The sequence below is a fragment of the Zalophus californianus genome, chromosome 1, assembly GCF_009762305.2.
Source record: "Zalophus californianus isolate mZalCal1 chromosome 1, mZalCal1.pri.v2, whole genome shotgun sequence".
Lineage (NCBI taxonomy): Eukaryota > Metazoa > Chordata > Mammalia > Carnivora > Otariidae > Zalophus > Zalophus californianus.
Window position 1 is genome coordinate 131,679,349 of NC_045595.1, and position 19,152 is coordinate 131,698,500.

A 19,152-nucleotide genomic window follows, 5' to 3' on the forward strand; every position below is an offset into this window, starting at 1 on the left:
AGGGGAGGGGGGTGGGGGGATGGGTTAGCCTGGTGATGGGTATTAAAGAGGGCACGTATTGAATGGAGCACTGGGTATTATACGCAAACAATGAATCATGGAACACTACATCAAAAACTAATGATGCAATGTATGGTGATTAACATAACATGATAAAAAAATTAAAAAAAATTTAACTTCTTTAAAAAAAAAAAGTGACTGCACAAAAGTATCAGGAGAAAATTTCTGTTTCCAGGGCAGGAAATAGTATACTCACAACAATACCAATTTACCTTGGGGCCTACACGCAGCATTAAGCATTTATTTCTTGCACTTGATTTAGAAAAGAAGACTAAAGCCCCAAGACCTTCAAAATATAGTACATAGGATACAAACTGATGGAAGTGTAGTAATTAACCAAAGTTTACATTAAAACTTTCCAATAAAAATTACCAGAAAGCTAAGCAGGTCTACACTTTACTGGAAAGAGAGAGGGTTAACTAGAAGGTGGCTTCAAACTAGATCTATCCCATAAGAAGAATACATGTTTCTGGCCTGAAAGAGGCTTAGGAACACTTTCTCATTTTAAGTCTTAAGAATAAAGGAGGTAAGCAAACCTAGGAAAACAAATGCATATTATTTCCAACCCAGTTATATTGCTATTAGAACTAGTATTTCAATGTTTTTGAACAGTTAAGTAATATTAAAATTAGAATACTCACTTCGGTAGCACATACTAAAATCAGAACAAATAGAAAAAAATAGTTTGGTGCCTGCACAAGAATAACATGCAAATTTGTGAAGCACTCTGTATTTTTAAAAGGAGAAACACTGCATGATTCCACTTAAATGAGATGCCTATAATAGTCAAATTCACAGACGGAGGATAGCACGGTGGTTGCCCGGGGCTGAGGAGAGGGAAAAATGGGGACTCAGTGTTTAACGGGTAGACAGTTTCAGTTTTGGAAGATGAAAAAGTTCTGGAGATGGATGTTGGTGTTGGTTGCACAACAGTGGGGATGTACTTAACGCCACAGAACTGCACACTTAAAAACTGTTAAAATGGCCAATTTTATGTGTATTTTGCCATGTTTAAAAAAAATTTTTAGGGGCGCCTGAGTGGCTCAGTCGGTTAAGTGGCTGCCTTCGGCTCAGGTCATGATCCCAGGGTCCTGGGATCGAGCCCCATGTCGGGCTCCCTGCTCGGTGGGAAGCTTGCTTCTCCCTCTCCCACTCCCCCTGCTTGTGTTCCCTCTCTTGCTGTCTCTGTCAAATAAATAAATAAAATCTTTAAAAAAAAATTTTTTTTAATTAGAGAAAGATAACTGATAAATGTGGCTGGAAAAAAATGCAGTCTATAAATTGCTGAAAACCAAAAAGTCTCAGTAGTAGGCATACTCAATGACTTTTTCCAGCTTAACTCTGTCACTGGGCTAGGCTCTCTACAGTTGTATCCAAAAAGTTCCAAAGAACTTCTCCAATTAAATGTTGACAGTGATAATATGAATACATATTTAAAAGTGCCAAAACCCATTTTTAATCAAAATTAAATAATTTAATTTGTTAATTTATTCAATCCCTAGGTGTGGCATGTATTTAAACCAGAATGTGGCCATTTGAAGTTTTATTGGTAATTCTTTATCTCTTAACATTTTCACTGGTATTTATTCTTCAAAATATGTTAACACATTTTTATAGTAAATGGTACATAAGAATACACTTAGCAAAAAAAAAAAATTCTTAAATTATAATCTAATTCCAGTCAAGTTGAGTCTAGAATTGGCAACCTTTTCATTCAAAAAATACTATAGTGGAAGAGACCTAGAATGAATCAAAACAGCTAGATTTTAATTGTGGATATCCTACGAATGAGGTAACATTAAATAATTCATTTTCCTTCTCCGAGTTCAGTATTTGTCAAACAAAGGGGCTGACTTTGTACATTTATATATATTTCTTGATCTAATTCCATATGTACCTTACACTAAAAACTTTTATGACCCTATCTGGTTCTAAATCAGACATTATAGAATGTATACCTTTTATCCTAGATTAGAAAGCTTATATTAGAAACAGATTTTTATTTATACCTTTCTGTCAACATTTTAAAGCATTTTCTAGTAATTTCATTTTCTAACAGTTTCACTAAATTGTGGTCAGAACTGGACTGTAACCTTATAAAGACCACATAAGACACATTGAATCTAGCTACAAATAAAAAGTTTCATTTTTACACATCTGGCACATGTGAAGTGTTAAGAGTAAAACATTTAAATATGCTGCATAATGAAAAATGGAATAATGTGGCAAGCTGCGGACCCTAGAAAGGATGGAAAGTGAAGAGTGGCATTAGGAAATTGGGAAGGTAACTGATCGCCTTGATTCATCTTACATATCCCTTATGCTGACATTTATCCAGCAACTTCACCGTGAACAGAACACACACTCTTTTCCTCATAAAATTTGCCTGTTTTCCTGAGAAGTGGATACATCATCATCGTCATCATCATCATCACAGCAATAACAATAATGACAGCAATTTACTGAGGGCTCATTTTGTACATTTACTGAGGGCTCATTTTGTTCCAGACACTTAAGGGTTTTACATATATTTCTTTTGGGGGGGGGGCTTTTTGTTTTATTTGGGAAAAGTGCTTCTTACAAAAGGGCAGCTGCAAAATACAGAGACCTCTGCAACAATTATTTGTTTTTTCTTAGAGTGAAAGAATGGGTGGGATCCAAGGAATGAATCAAAGCAGTACATGGACAAATGAGCATTTCCAAGTTCTTTTAGGAACTAGAGCGAAAAAACTCAAAGCTAAAGTTTCCAATCTTCTTCTAACAACTTAACTTTAGCTCGTCTCGTGGATTACCACCCCCGCCCCCCCTTTAGTGGAAAAGCATGACTTACTCCTGCCAACCAATGACCCCACTATAAGAAACACCTTGAACTAAGTTCTGAATCACATCTGTCTACCTGCAAAGCTCAGGGATGGAATGAGGCAAATACCCACAAAAACAAAAATCTGACAACAAAACCTCAAATGAGGACAAACATTTGTCCAAAAGTGCCTGGGCTGGAGAGGCTGGGAGACCCTAAAACATTAAGTACAGCTGTGTATCCGAGCCCTGGTTTGTGTTAATGAATGGGACCAGCAGACAGGTGACCCCTCTGTGGCTAAGCCCATTTCTCTATACGGACAGAGCTAGCACCGCTCTACCGACAGCTACCAATATCCTGCTTTGTCCTTTACGGTCTATGTGCCATACGAGGCTGAAACCACTAAACCACAGTTTTTCCACTAAGGCTAAGAACACAGCATCTATGCAGGGACAAGACGCTTTTCACACACTCTCATACACATCAAGTCCATCAGCCCTCGGGAGTCCGCTTCCAGCTCGGCCGTTCACTTAGGCCACTACATCTGTTATACGTGTTCCTTCTCAACTTTCCTATCGTGCTAAACACAGTAAAAATCTCAATACGTTTGCACCTGGTTCTGGTTACCCAGTAGTATGACTTGTGCGCAATTCAACAAGAGACCAAAACCACAGAACAGGTGCACAGTGGGGGTTATGGGGTAGGGAACAGATTTAAAAACACAGATGTGCAGATTTCACCAGAAACCTCGGGTATCCACCTCGTAAGTCTGTGGCAGGCTACGTGCCACAGTGCAGATCCGTCACCCATCACCTCTATTCTTATACCCCAAAGCAGGGCCAATGCTGTTCTTGAACCTGGGGTCCTCCAAGTAAGTGTGGAGAGTCCATCAACGCTACCCTAGAATGGTGTCAATCTGGTGGAAACCAGATGACGCAACAGACCTACGCTGACAGTTAAATTCATGTTACAAAAAAATTAGCTTTAAGATTTATTTTTGTAACTTTTTTTTTAAACAGAAAAAAACACACTCCTTGGGGAAAGGTGAGGGATTGAGACAGGCCCTGGGTAAGAAGGATCACAACAGCACTTGGAGTTGATAGGCCTGCCTAGGAAAGAAACTCGGGCACTACCACACCACCACAGGGGACAGCTACTGTCTGGGGCTCAGCAGACCAGTTCACCCGCCACATCGAGCTGCTATAGATCCAAGTCATAATAATCTCCCAGCTCATCATGAAACAAGTCCCACTCATCTTCAGAGTCTGTCAGGTCATCATCCCCACCTGCAGCCAAAAGCATAAGCAACATGTCACCCAGCTCAAAGGTGACAACCTCCTCTTCTTGTTGTCAAAGGGATTGCTGTTCTCTCCTCAATGAGCTCCCAGAAGTGGTTCCTTCGTTGCTCCCGGTATCTGCTTGATGTTCCCACTTTCTGTCTCTGTGGCTCCTCTCTACTGCCATCAGGGCATGCATGCTTGTAAAAACAGTTCCCTCCAAATGGGCAGCTCCCACGTCCTTCATCAAAAGACCTGCATGCCTTGTTGCTCATTGCTTCCTTGTATTTCTGAATGAGTTTCTGCTTCTCTTCTTTCTCCTCCACCAAGTTCCACTCACTTGGAATGACAAAGTTAGATGTGATCCGGCATTCTGGGCAGAACTTTATGATCTTGCTCTCAAATTGCTTAGCCCTCCTCCACTTGCGAATACACTTGAGACAGTAAGTGTGGTTGCAGTTGGAGAGAATCCCAAAGCGGCGCTCACTGGGGTTGGCTTTTTCATAGACCACCTCCATGCATATGCCACACACCATGTCCTTACTGCGCTGGACAGCAAATGAGAACTCCATGTCCTTCTCATGGGCCTCAATGCAAGATTTTATATGTTGCGATCTCTGGGCAGCATCCGTCGGATGGAGGACCTGCAGCCCACACATGTCACAGGAGTCTCCGTGGAGATACACAAAGTTCTCCCCGTACCAGCACTCTCTGACCGTAGCATAGGGGCAAAGCTGCTGCTTGGTTTCTGCTGCCGTTTGCTCTTTCTTCAATTGTTCCTTGGTCACTGAGCCCTGCGGGGATGCTTCTAGTGCAGGAAGGGGCAGTACGGCCACAGTAGGGCTGCCCAGGAACAAACTCAATGGCATTCACCCATCTTCTGAACCTGCTCCTACAGTTGCAAAGTTTGAATTTCTTGACTCAGCTTCGCCTGTATTCATTTCAACAACTGGTCCAATGCCTGATGAGAGACTTGAGGAAGCAGCAAGGGATGATTTTGCAGTTAGATCTGCAGCAGTCACTTCGTCCTGTTTCAAAGGCTTACTATGTTCATATCTGCAGCAGTCTCCGTAAATACAGTATCCTCGCTGAAAATACTTGCACACTACACCATAAGGACTGTCAGAGAGGTCATGCGAGTAGTGACAGTTATCTCCTTCCTTATAAACCCTGTGCATGAAATACCTCCAAGGTTTCCCTCCTGCTTTTGATGTTGTTTGTCGTGGTGGGGTTCAGAGCCGACGGCCAAGAAAATTCTTGAGATGTGTTCGGTGCCAAAAAAGGTGGTCTTATCCAAACACCAGGACAAGGAAGGACTCACGGTTAGAAAAGGTTGCCGCCACATATACTTCTTCATTTACTTCTCACAACAAAAGTAATAATATTCTCATTTTGCAAGTGAGGAAACTAAGCCCCCAAAATGATTAAATAACTTATTCAAGGTCACCTGCTTGCTCAGTGATAGTACCAAGATATGGACAAAGGAACTCTAACATCAGAGCTTTTAGGTAACATCACATACCTTGTTGGAAGAAAAACTTAACTGGAATTATAACATCTACCTTCTTCCAACACTGACCAGCCTAGAGCCTACCCTTCACCCCTCAGGAACCTTTAAAACCTGAGAGGAGGAAAGTCTTGTTAGTATCAGGTCAAAGCCTGAGGTACCACAGACTGATGAGTTACAAGAACAGTTTGAGACCTGGGATTCATTTCTCATGTAGGTTAGGTGGAATTTCCTGAGGCAAAGTGGCAGGCATATCACACTCAGTGTATGTGTTAGGGGCACACTCAAAGAAGGGCTACAGAAGGAAACTTGCAAGATTAAGTATAAGTCAAAGGAAAGGGAACATCTGTCCACAGGGTCATCCTCTAAAGGTGTGAATTAGATCTTCCCATTTCCTTCAGTGTATGATACAGGAAAAATGAGTTAAAGTTAAAATTTCCACTCCTTTGTAGTGTCTTGAGTAAGTTCCCAGACCTCCGTGTAAAGGAAATCACACCTGTTCGGTTTCTACATGGCAAAAATGAGTATGGCAGTACTCAGGAAGGGAAATGCATCTAGTTCCTGATCACTTCTTCATTTCCCCTTATGGGTTACTCAGTAAAGATAACTATGAAATGGCAGACAAATCTCAAACATTAGAACAGAGCAGATTCACCCGATCTGTCTCTCTCCCATCTAATATGAAGGCAAAGGAACAGGCCTCTTCCTCTGGATAGCCACCATACCAGAGATGCACTGGTAAATTAGAGAATTAAGATTTCAGGGTGGTGTAGCTCCAGGTGATGATCTAGGCTGTAGCCACATGAGTGGATGGCTATAGTGAAGTAAGGCCTTGAGCCTGAGGTGTTGAACAGGTTATCACATGAATACTAAAGACATGCAAAGTGATAGCAAGTGTTAGGGTAAAACAGATTATGAATCTTGAATAAATGAGGGAAAATGACATGACACAAATGATAGCAAAAAAAAAAAAAAGTATCAAAGAACAGTCCAGACCTCTCTTTGACCTCATGGACTTGAGGTGTATAGCTTCAGGGGGCTCCTGGGTGGTTCAGTCAGTTAAGCCTCTGACTCTTGGTTTCAGCTCCCATCATGACCTCAGGTTGATCAAGCCCAGCGTCAGCTCCGCACTCAGTACAGTCTGCCTGAGGTTCTCTCCCTCGCCCTCTGCCCCTTCCCCCACTCGGGCAATGTTGCGCATGCCCACACTCTCTCAAATAAATAAATCTTTAAAAAATAATAATAGCTTCAGTACCTCCACCTAACAACTAGTGTTTTATGGCCCTGATCAAGTGCAGTAGCTACAAGAGCACTATGAAATTTAAAGTTGCATGGCAAAAAAAAAAAGCCATTTGGTTGTTAACAAAGAGCAAAGATACTTCACTTTATCACAACTATGAATCAATTAAGATTACCTTTATCACATAATAGGCCTGTGTTTTCTCCTCTTCTCCTTCAGGAGGCAGCATTACAACAGTAAGAATTTCATATCTATTCTTCAGCTTATCAATTTTACTTAGCCTCTCATGAAACTCAGCACTAATATGGAAAGAAAAAGAAAAACACTAAAACACAAATGACATACATTTTTAAAGAACTATAGTGTTCTTATATGACATTTTTATTAATACTAAATTCAAACAGGTTAAATATATTCTCACTTTTCAATTTTCTAATTAGTGGGAAGCATCTCGGGTTTCACCCTATTTGAAAGCTAAGAAGTTAGGCTGCCATAGTTTCATGGAAATTGGCAGAAGACACAAGACTCCTAGGTCTGAGAAAAAGGACTTTGTCATTCATGGTACACCAAGTAGCATGAGCCTCCTGCTTGCAGAGCTCTCAAAGTCCCATGCAAGTGAAGAGGAGCTCAAGTGGATATTACATACACCGTAGGTTTACATCACAGCTAAGGAAACTCAAGCTTAAGTAATCCAAATATCTTATAATGGGAACTAAGCAAATACATCCAATCTTTACTCCAGCAAGAGGATACCACCTCTAGCTTCCAAGGCTATTCACTATCATTTAAAAGATAGTTTAATGCAAGGTACCTCGTTAGCGCAGTAGGTAGCTCGTCAGTCTCATAAAAGATAATTTAATGCAAATTAAAACCACAATACCATATTACATCACAGCCTTAGGGTAGCTACTAGAAAAAAAAAGAAAGGAAAAAAAAGGAAAATATTGGCAGGGTGCCTGGGTGACTTAGTTGGTTAAGCTGCTGGTTCTTGATTTCAGCTCAGATCATGATCTCAGGGTCCTGGGGGCTCTCAGTGGGGAGTCTGCCTGAGATTCTCTACCTCTTCCTCTGCCCCTCCCCACACTAGTGCACTCTCTTGAACTCTCTCTAAAATAAAAAAATAAATAAATCTTTAAAAAAAAAAAGTACTGGCAGGGGCGCCTGGGTGGCTCAGTCAGTTAAGCACCTGCCTTCGGCTCGCGTGTTGATCTCAGGGTCCTGGGATGGAGCCCCACATCGGGCTGCCTGCTCAGTGGGGAGTCTGCCTCTCCCTCTCACTCTGCTCCCCACTGCTTGTGCTCACTCTGTATCAAATAAATAAACAAAATCTTTTTTTTAAAAAAAAAGTACTGGCCCTCTCTCACTGTATCTATCTCTATCAAATGAATAAATAAAATCTTTAAAAAAAAAAGTACTGGCAATAATATGGAGAAATTGGAACCCTTGTGCATTATTGGTGGAACTGTAAAATGATGCAACCACTATGGAAAACAGTATGGCAGTTCCTCAAAAAATGACAAATAGAACTACCATATGATACAGCAATCCCACTTCCAGTTAGATAGCCAAAAAAAATCAAAAGCAGGTACTTGAAGAAATCTCAGCACCCCGATGTTAATAGCAGCATTTTATTCATAATAGCCAAGAGGTAAAGCAACCCAAACATCCATGGACAGATGAATGGATACACTAAATGTGGTATATACATGTAATGGAATATTATTCACCCTTAAAAGGAAATTGCATCACATGCTACATAGATGAACCTGAGGATATTATGCTAAGTGGAATAAGCCAGTCACAAAAGACAAATACTGCATGATTCCACTTACATGAAGTATCTAAAGCAGGCAATTTCATACAGACAGAAAGAATGGTAGTTACCAAGGGCTGGGAGAAGGAGGAAATGGAAGGTTATAAAGACTGAAAAGGGAGACACAAAACTGTTATTTGCAATTGATGTAAATGAAATACCTAGAAATTAGAATCTACCGATCAACTGCCAGAATTAATAAGAGTTTAAGCAAAGTTAATAGATTCTTTATAGAAATCAACTGTATTTCTATAATGCTAGTAACAAACCAAAAATGAAATGATTTAAAAGGAAACAACATTGACAGAAACATTTTAAAAAGTAGCAGGTAGGGCACCTATGTGGCTCAGGCCGTTGAGCATCTAACTCTTGATTTTGGCTCAGGTCATGATCTCAGGGTCCTGGGATTGAGCTCCACATCAGGCTCCCTGCTCAGTGGGAAGCCTGCTTCTCCCTCTCCCACTCCCCGTTTGTGTTCCCTCTCTCGCTGTCTCTCTCTCTCTGTCAAATAAATAAATAAAATCTTTTAATAAATAAATAAATAAATGCAGCCATGGCAAAACATGTTATTGAACTCTCCCCACAAAACATACTTGAGGGCGCCTGGGTGGCTCAGTCGTTAAGCGTCTGCCTTTGGCTCAGGTCATGGTCCCAAGGTCCTGGGATCGAGTCGCACATCAGGCTCCCTCCTCAGTGGGAAGCCTGCTTCTCCCTCTCCCACTCCCCCTGCTTGTGTTCCCTCTCTCACTGTGTCTCTCTCTGTCAAATAAATAAATAAAATCTTTAAAAAAAATACTCGAAAATCAGTTCCAAGGGAATTAGTGATCTCACTACAAAAGGGATAATCTAAAGAATTAGGAGTTAGCCAAAGGAAAGGAGGAGGAAAAACCATAGGTTTATGACTAAGATGTGTCCAATAAATTAAAAGCCTTTTCAAATAAGTAAAAGATGATCATCCAGTTCTTCTGACATCACGCTTACATTTTCAAAAAATTTTAGCAGTATTTTAAAACTTGAATTACCTTATGTTCTGCCGTTCTTGCTCAACATATCTTATTTGTGATGCAAGCATTGTTTTGTGAACTTTAATTTCTTCGATTCGTTCTTCCATAGCTGTGTTTAATTGCTGCTTTCTTTTTTCCAGAGAAAGTACTTCTTCTGCCTTACTGTGAAGCATTTCTCTAGTACGTTTAACTTCAAGTTTTAAAAGATTGTCTTCTATCATCAAATCCTGTCAACATAACAAAATTGTCAGATACTGAAATAATTACTATTATACCCAATCCATAATATTTTCTTTTATTGCCACAGAAGTCAAACTTGAAAATATAACTTTTTCTAATTTGACCACTGACCAAGATAACTAGGATTAAATTTAGATTGCTCTGAGTGATGACTCTTGGTTTTTCTTCACTTTTTAAGAAAAGGATTTATTTCAAGTCTTATTATAATTCAATTTGAAATTTAAGTTTTACTAATAAAAAAAAAGGAAGAAGTTATTCCCAAAATTGAAACTTACTATCCAGGAAATACATATAGTCCTGTGGATGAAAATTTTTATATTCTAAACTAAATCTCACAAAACAACATGTAAATAAATGTTTATTCTAAACAATTCAGTCATGGATAGAGTACTGACACAAGAGTACACAAATAGATCAATTTTCAGAATAGAAAGCCCAGAAACAAACACTCCAGAACATAAGACTTTATTATTTCAAAACATAGCTTTTCAGGTGGAGAAAAGATTAGATCCCTACATCTCAAATGTACCAAAATAAATTCCAGATTAATGAAAATTTTAATGTAAGAGAGAAAACCAATGCAGTTACTGAAATAGTAAACATTTGTTTGATTTTTAGTATGACAAAGAAGTTTCTAAGTATAAAAATTATGCAGGGAAAAACAAATATTTGATGTTAAAAAAAGTTTTTAATGTCAAAAAACTGAATAAAAATTTAAAGATAAGTGGAAAAAATATTGACAATATTTATGACAGTTAATATTTTTACATATGAAGGTCTTTTGCAAAGCAATTCAAAAATATAAACCTTCTAATGGAAATATGAGCTAAGATAAAAATCTAGAAATCCAAAAAAGAAAGATTATGGAATATAACATACTAGAAAAAAATGTTTTGAACATTTTTTCGAGAGGGAGAGAGCATGCACAAGTGGCGGGGGGAGGGGACCACAGAGGGAGAGGGAGAGAAACCCAAGCAGGCTCCACGCACAGTGCAGAGCCCATGCGAGGCTCAATCCCACAACCCTGAGATCATGACTTGCGCAGAAAGCAAAAGCCAGACACTTAACCCACTGAGCCACCCAGGCACCCTTAAACATTTTTATTTAAACATAAATATTTTATGTTGAAACATGAAATGTTTTCACGTGTCACCAACTTAAAAAATACAGACTAAAACAATGAAATACGTTTGCCCATCAAGTTAACAATTTTATAAATTATAATATCCAGCCTTACTGGTGGTGAGTAAAATAGAATGCTTACACACTGCTGGTGGGAGTATTAAATGAACCCTCTAGAAGAAGACAATTTGGCTTGAAAATAGTTTGGGGGCACCTGGGTGGCTCAGTCAGTTGACCACCCGACTCTTGGTTTCGGCTCATGTCATGATTTCAGGGTCATGAGAGCAAGTCCTTTGTGGAGCTCCCCGCTCAGCATGGAGTCCGCTTCAGAGTTTCCCTCTCTCCCTCTGCCACTCCCCCTGTTCGCACATGCTCTCTCTCTCTCAAATAAAATAAAGTATTTCAAAAAAAAGAAAATAGTTTCAAGATACTGAAAATATTCATTCTTTTTGGACCATAATTATACAATTATAAATTTTTCCTAACTCATTAAATAACTATACAGTGATATATATGCATGGTATATGGTAGTACTATTTTTTTTAAGTGGGCTCCACACCCAATGTGGGGCTCAAACTCATGACCTTGAGAACAAGAGTCGCATGCTCCACTGACTGAGCCAGCCAGACGCCCCTGATAGTACTATTTAGAATAACCAAACATTGGAAATTAAACACAAAAGAAACACGAAAAACAGGAGATGGTTAAATAAATTATGGTAACTTGCATGCAATAAACTGTAGAAAGCCTTTAAAAATAATTTTTAAAGAATATTTAATGTTCAATATTTAATGCTTGCAAACATACATGGAAATAGAGAATATATTTAAAATTTTTTAAAAATAACATATATAAAGCCAATTTTCTTCAAAAGACTACAAGGAAATAATATAACGTTAACACCTTATCTTATATACAGTGATTTATTTTCATCTTTATAAATTGGTATATTTTTAAAATTTTCCATAGTTAGCATTAAAATGTGGTTTTTAATATTTCATACACATATGATTTTACTGCACCTGTTTCAAAGCTTTGGTTTTATTAAGTTCTTTCTCTGATCTGTCATTGAAAAGATTTAGTTCATTTATTTTGGTCATGAGGAACTGTTTTTCATCACAATTTTTACTGTTTGACTTCTTGATAAAATAAAGATCATTCTATAAAAAGGGAAAAGAGGTGAAATACATATTTTAAAATAATATTAAATACATAGTATTAAACATATCTTACATTAAATTATATGCTCCATTGAATATTTATAATAATTCGATTTTTAAATCTCATTCTTCATGCTCTAATGTTTCTAATATAATACATGTGGATATTCACACAGAAACATTTTCATTTTTATCACTTACTGATTTTTTGGATTTGGTTTGGGTTCAATAGTTCTGGTAAATATTATGTACAGTTCGACCTGAATTATTGGGTGACTGCCATTTATGGGGAGAAATAGGAGGAAGCCAAGCATCGGTTCAGTACACAGCTCACCTTTTAAGTTTATTATTTGATTCAACCCAAGTCACAGAAGGCAAAAACCTTCATGGTCTAAAACAGCATAGTGTTTTGGTTCATGGTACAAGCTCTAGAATCAGATGGCCATAATTACACATTAGTCATCTGACCCTGGTGGGCAACCTATTCTTCTTTAGTTTCCTCATTTCTAAAATGGAGATGACAGTACCTACCTCCCTGAGCTGCTGTGAGGATTAAAGATGTTACTGTCAAAGAGTATGTACAACAGTGTTTGACACATAGAAGGGTCATGAATTCTTACTATTATTTAATTACATGTATAATCACATATTGCTAGAGAGAAAAATGCTAGAAAAGATCTAAGTCCATCAGATACATAAATGTGTCACACATACCCAGATATCAGTTTCCTAGCTTTATAACAATCTACATCTCTCCACTCACCCAGACCTCAGAACAAGGTTTGTGCTCATAGTCCCCTCTGGGTACCTAAAGCAAAAACTTTATAGTTCCAAGACCTAGTTCTGTTCCTCTCTCCTCTGTCTTTTACTCTCTCTCTGCCTCCCTCCTATGCCTCTCTCATTGCCTGTATTTTTCTTAGGTATCAAGACCTAAGATTGCAGCAAGACAGTAAGAAGAGGAATTTTTTTTTTTTGTATAAAGATGTGATTTCATAAAATTAACTTTTAGAATGAAAAAATTTTAACTTAAGGTGATTTTCAACCAGAAGGAATTAGTTTCTATTATGCAAAATAGGAAATGGAATGGCATGGGAGAGGTAATGCAGAATGACTTGACAATCTCATGGTACTATTGAGAAGAGCAGACCTTCATTAGAAGGTTAACTAGCTTCAATATCTTTAAAACTTCACTTGCATTTCTTTTAATTTATTTATCTCTCTGTTAAAACCAGAGTTGGGATAGGCAAAAGTACTAGTCAACTGTATAATGGATAGAGCCCCAGAGTAGTTAAAAGGCAGAACACTAGAATCATTTCCACACAGCAAAACAGACACAATTCACACCAGGGTCAAGAAACATGCTGGCATACAAATGTCACCCTCCTATCATTATGTAGCATTAATATTCTCCTCATATTCTATGTAATTAAAACAAAACCATTTATTGAATACCTACTAAAAGCACTGTGTTAAGATACACGTTGCTTCTAATTCTCCCAAATGCCCTAAAATAAAATCAAATATTTTCTTTCATTTAATAGATTAGTTAACTAAGGCTCAGTTAACTAGGGCTCAGAAAATTTAAAGTAGCAATCCTGAGAGGGAGGAGCAAGATGACAGAGGAGTACCCAGGAATTCAGCTAGATAGGTATCAAACCACTCTGAACACCTACAAACTCAAAAGGATATCTAAGAAAAGAATAGCAGCAATTCTATGAACAGAAAAGCAACCACTTTCTGGAAGGTAGGACATGCGGAGAAGTGAATCCGAGGCGATATTTGGGAAGATAGACCATGCGGGGAGGGAGCCTCCATCAGCCACTACCGGCAAGTGATAGAGCAGAGCACAAAATCGGAACTTTTACAAGTCGGCTCCACTGAGGAATATCGCTCCAGAGGCTAAGCAGGGGGTGGAACCCTCGCTGGGACAGTGTGGTCTCAGGACCCTTGGGGTTACAGAAAGACTGGGGGTGCCTGAATGTGGCAGAGCTCCCAGGTATCGGAGCAGGGAAGCCGGCTGCAGAGACAGAGCCGAGGAGTGGGCTCTCAGCTCGGGGTTGCCATAAACCGTGATCTGCAGCACAGTGGGGCCACTGCTCTTCCAGCAGGGACCCAACAAGTGGCAGATCCAGGAGACTCTCCTTCCTCCCCCAGGAGGAGTGGCGCAGAGTGCATGGCAGGGATCTGCTGGGTTTGGAGTCCCCAATGGGGTCGTGCGCCAGAGATAGAAATGCTCGGTCACAGGCCAGATGAGCCTTCTCTTCTGATTTGCTTAGGTGAGCACGGAGTGCGGCCGGAGAATGGGGAGACGGGAGTGATTGACTGCTTTTCTCTGGGGGCACACTGAGGAGTGGGGCCCCAGTTCTCCACAACTCCGGGACCAGAGACAGGGAGGCCGCCATTTTCATTCTCATCCTCCAAAGCTGTACGGAAAGCTTGTAGGGAACAACAGCTCCCGAGAGCAAACCCAAGAAGATTACTTAGCCTGGCCCCTGACAAGGGCGGGGCAATTCCACCTCCGGCAAAGACATTTGAGAACCATGGCAACAGGCCCCTCCCCCAGAAGATCAGCAAGAACATCCAGCCAAGACCAAGTTTACCAATCAATGAGAACGGCAGAACTCCATTGCTAGAGGAATACTGCACATAGAATTCGTGGCTTTTTTTCCCATGATTCTTTAGTCTTTCAAAGTTAATTTTTTAATTTTCTTTATTTTTTCTTTTTCTATTTTTTTTAATTTTTCTTCTTTCCTTTTTCAACCAACATATTTTATCAATTGCTTTTTTAAATTTTTTTTTAATTTTCACTTTACAAATTCTATCCCTTCATTGTATTTAATCTTATTTTTTGTATATATATGTTTTTCTTTCTTTAAAATTTTGAGATACAGTTTCTTCTAACAGACCAAAATATACCCTAAATCTAGTGTATGGCTTTGTTCTAGTCTCCCACCTGATCACATTCTCTCCTTTTTTTTTTCTTTTTTTAAATTTTTCTTTTCTTTTTTCAACAAACTTATCAATTCTTTTAAAATATTTTTAAATTTTTATCTTTATATTCATATTCCATCCCTTTATCATATTTACCCATATATATATATAAGTTTTTCATTCTTTAAAATTTTGGGAGGCAGTTTCTTCTAACAGACCAAGATACACCCAAAATCTAGTGTGTGGCTCTGTTCTATTCACCAGCTTGATCAAAAACAAAATTTTTTTTTCCTTCTTTTCCCCCCGGTTTCAGATCTCTTCTGATTTGCTTAGTGTATATTTTTCTGGGGTCGCTGTTACCCTTTTAGCATTTTGTTCTCTCATTCATCTATTCTCCTCTGGACAAAATGACAAAATGGAAAAACTTAACTCAAAAATAAAAAAAGACAAGAGACAATACTGACTGCCAGGGACCTAATCAATACAGACATTAGTAAGATGTCAGAACCAGAGTTCAGAATGATGATTATAAAGATACTAGCTGGGCTTGAAAAAAAACATAGAAGATACTAGAGAATCCCTTTCTGGAGAAATAAAAGAACTAAAATCTAACCAAGTCAAAATCAAAAAGGCTATTAATGAGGTGCAATCAAATGGAGGCTCTAACTGCTAGGATAAATGAGGCAGAAGAGAGAATTAGTGATAGAGAAGACCAAATGATGGAGAATAAAGAAGCTGAGAAAATGAGAGATAAACAACTACTGGATCACGAGAGCAGAATTCGAGAGATAAGGGATACCATAAGATGAAACAATATTAGAATAATTGGGATCCCAAAAGAAGAAAGAGAGAGAGGGGCAGAAGGTATACTGGAGCAAATTACAACGGAGAACTTCCCTAATTTGAGGAAGGAAACAGGCATCAAAATCCAGGAGGCACAGAGAACCCCCCCTCAAAATCAATAAAAATAGGTCAACACCCCGACATCTAATAGTAAAACTTAAAAGTCTCAGAGACAAAGAGATAATCCTAAAAGCAGCTAAGGACAAGAGGTCTATAACCTACAATGGTAGAAACATTAGAATGGCAGCAAACCTATGCACAGAGACCTGGCAGGCCAGAAAGGACTGGCATGATATATTCAGGGCACTAAATGAGAACAATATGCAGCCAAAAATACTATACCCAGCTAGTCTGTAACTGAAAATAGAAGAAGAGATAAAAAGCTTCCAGGACAAACAAAAACTAAAAGAATTTGCAAACACCAAACCAGTCCTACAAGAAATATTGAAAGGGGTCCTCTAAGTAAAGAGAGAGCCTAAAAGTAACATAGACCAGAAAGGAACAGAGACAATATACAATAATAGTCACCTTACAGGCAATACAATGGCACTGAATTCATATCTTTCAATAGTTAACCTGAATGTAAATGGGCTAAATGCCCCAGTCAAAAGACACAGGGTACCAGCTTGGATAAAAAAACAAGACCCATCGATATACTATCTGCAAGAGACTCATTTTAGACCCAAAGACACCTCCAAATTTAAAGTGAGGGGGTGGAAAAACATTTACCATGCTAATAGACATCAAAAGAAAGCTGGGGTGGCAATCCTTATATGAGACAAATTAGATTTTAAACAAAAGACTATAATAAGAGATGAGGAAGGACACTATATCATACTTAAAGGGTCTATGCAACAAGATCTAAATTTTATTTTATTTTTTAAAGATTTTATTTATTTGACAGAGAGAGAAATAGCGAGAGCAGGAACACAAGCAGGGGGCATTGGAGAGGGAGAAGCAGGCTTCCCACTGATCAGGGAGCCCAATGCGGGACTCGATCCCAGGACCCTGGGATCATGACCTGAGCTGAAGGCAGACGCTTAACAACTGAGCCACCAAGGTGCCCGAAGATCTAACAGTTTTAAATATATATGCCCCTAACATGAGAGCAGCAAATTATATAAGCCAATTAATAACAAAATCAAACAAACATCGACAATACAATTATACTAGGGATTTTAACACCCCCTTCACTGAAATGGACAGATCATCTAAGCAAAAGATCAACAAGGAAATAAAGGCTTTAAATGACACACTGGACCAGCAACCTCACAGATATACTCAGAACAATCCATCCCAAAGCAACAGAATACACATTCTTCTCTAGTGCATATGGAACATGCTCCAGAATAGATCACATCCTGGGTCACAAATCAGGTCAACCAGTACCAAAAGACTGGGATCGTTCTCTGCATGTTTTCAGATTATAATGCTTTGAAACTAGAACTCAATCACAAGAGGAAAGTTGGAAAGAAATACATAGAGGCTAAAGAGCATCCTACTAAAGAATGAATGTGTCAAGAAGGAAATTAAAGAATTTTTAAAAATTCATGGAAACAAATGAAAATGAAAATACAACTAACTGTTCAAAATCTTTGGGATGCAGCAAAGGCAGTCCTATGAAGAAAGTATATAGCAATACAAGCCTTTCTCAAGAAACAAGAAAGGTCTCAAATACACAACCTAACCCTACACCTAAAGGAGCTGGAGGAAGAACAGCAAATAAAGTCTAAACCCAGCAGGAGAAGAGAAATCATAAAGATCAGAGCAGAAATCAATGAAATAGAAACAAAAAGAAGAGCAGAACAGATCAATGAAACTAGGAGCTGGTTCTTTGAAAGAATTAAGATTGATAAACCCCTGGCCAGACTTATCAAAAAGAAAACAGAAAGGACCCAAATGAACAGAATCATGAAGAAACAGGAGAGATGACAACCAACACCAAAGAAATACAAACAATAATAAGAACTATTATAAGCAACTATATGCCAGCAAATTAGACAATGTGAAAGACATGGATGCATTCCTAGAGACATATAAACTACCAAAACTGAAGAAGGAAGAAATAGAAAACCTGAACAGACCCATAACCAGTAAGGAAATTGAAGCAGTAATCAAAAATCTCCCAACAAACAAGAGCCTAGGACCAGATGGCTTCCCAGGGGAATTCTACCAAACATTTAAAGAACAATTAATACCTATTCTTCTGAAACTGTTCCAAAAAATAGAAATGGAAAGAAAACTTCCAAACTCATTTTATGAGGCCAGCATTACCTTGATTCCAAAACCAGACAAAGACCCCATCAAAAAGGAGAATTACAGATCAATATCCCTGATGAACATGGACGCAAAAATTCTCACCAAAATACTAACCAATAGGATCCAACAGTACATTAAAATGATTATTCATCACGACTAAGTGGGATTTATTCCTGGGCTGCAAGGTTGGTTCAATATCTACAAATCAATCAATGTGATACAATACATTAATAAAAGAACAAGAACCATATGATCCTCTCAATAGATGCAGAAAAAGCATTTGACAAAGTACAGCATTCTTTCTTGATTAGAACTCTTCAGAGTGTAGGGATAAAGGGTACATACCTAAATATCATAAAAGCTATCTATGAAAACCCCACAGCGAATATCATTCTCAATGGGGAAAAACTGAGAGCTTTTCCCCTAAGGTCAGGAACGTCCATGGCAGGAATGTCCACTATCACCACTGCTATTCAACATAGTATTAGAAGTCCTAGCCAGAGCAATCAGACAACAAAAAGAAATAAAAGGCATCTGAACCTACAAAGAAGAAGTCAAACTCTCACTCTTTGCAGATGGTATGATACTTTCTGTGGAAAACCCAAAAGACTCCACCCCAAAACTGCTAGAACTCATACAGGAATTCAGTAAAGTGGCAGGATATAAAATCAATGCACAGAAATCAGTGGCATTCCTATACACCAACAACAAGACAGAAGAAAGAGAAATTAAGGAGTCGATCCCATTTACAATTGGACCCAAAACCATAAGATACCTAGGAATAAATCTAACCAAAGAGGCAAAATATCTGTACTCAGAAACTATAGAATACTCATGAAAGAAATTGAAGAAGACACAAAGAAATGGAAAAACGTTCCATGCTCATGGACTGGAAG

The 19,152-nt window shown here is 38.6% G+C and overlaps 1 protein-coding gene and 1 pseudogene across 3 annotated transcripts in view; both read right to left on the minus strand.

Moving 5' to 3' along the window:
* Positions 1–19,152, minus strand: part of CCDC39 (coiled-coil domain containing 39) — a 49,564-nt gene that overhangs the window by 5,609 nt on the left and 24,803 nt on the right. For all 3 annotated transcript variants that reach the window (XM_027587487.2, XM_027587488.2, XM_027587486.2), the window contains 3 exons: positions 12,086–12,223; positions 9,720–9,928; positions 7,060–7,183 (listed from right to left, as the gene is read on the minus strand). In XM_027587487.2, coding sequence (XP_027443288.2) covers positions 7,060–7,183; positions 9,720–9,928; positions 12,086–12,223 — 471 coding nt within the window. The remainder of the gene's footprint in view (positions 1–7,059; positions 7,184–9,719; positions 9,929–12,085; positions 12,224–19,152) is intronic.
* LOC113918738 lies at positions 3,940–5,318 on the minus strand (annotated as a pseudogene).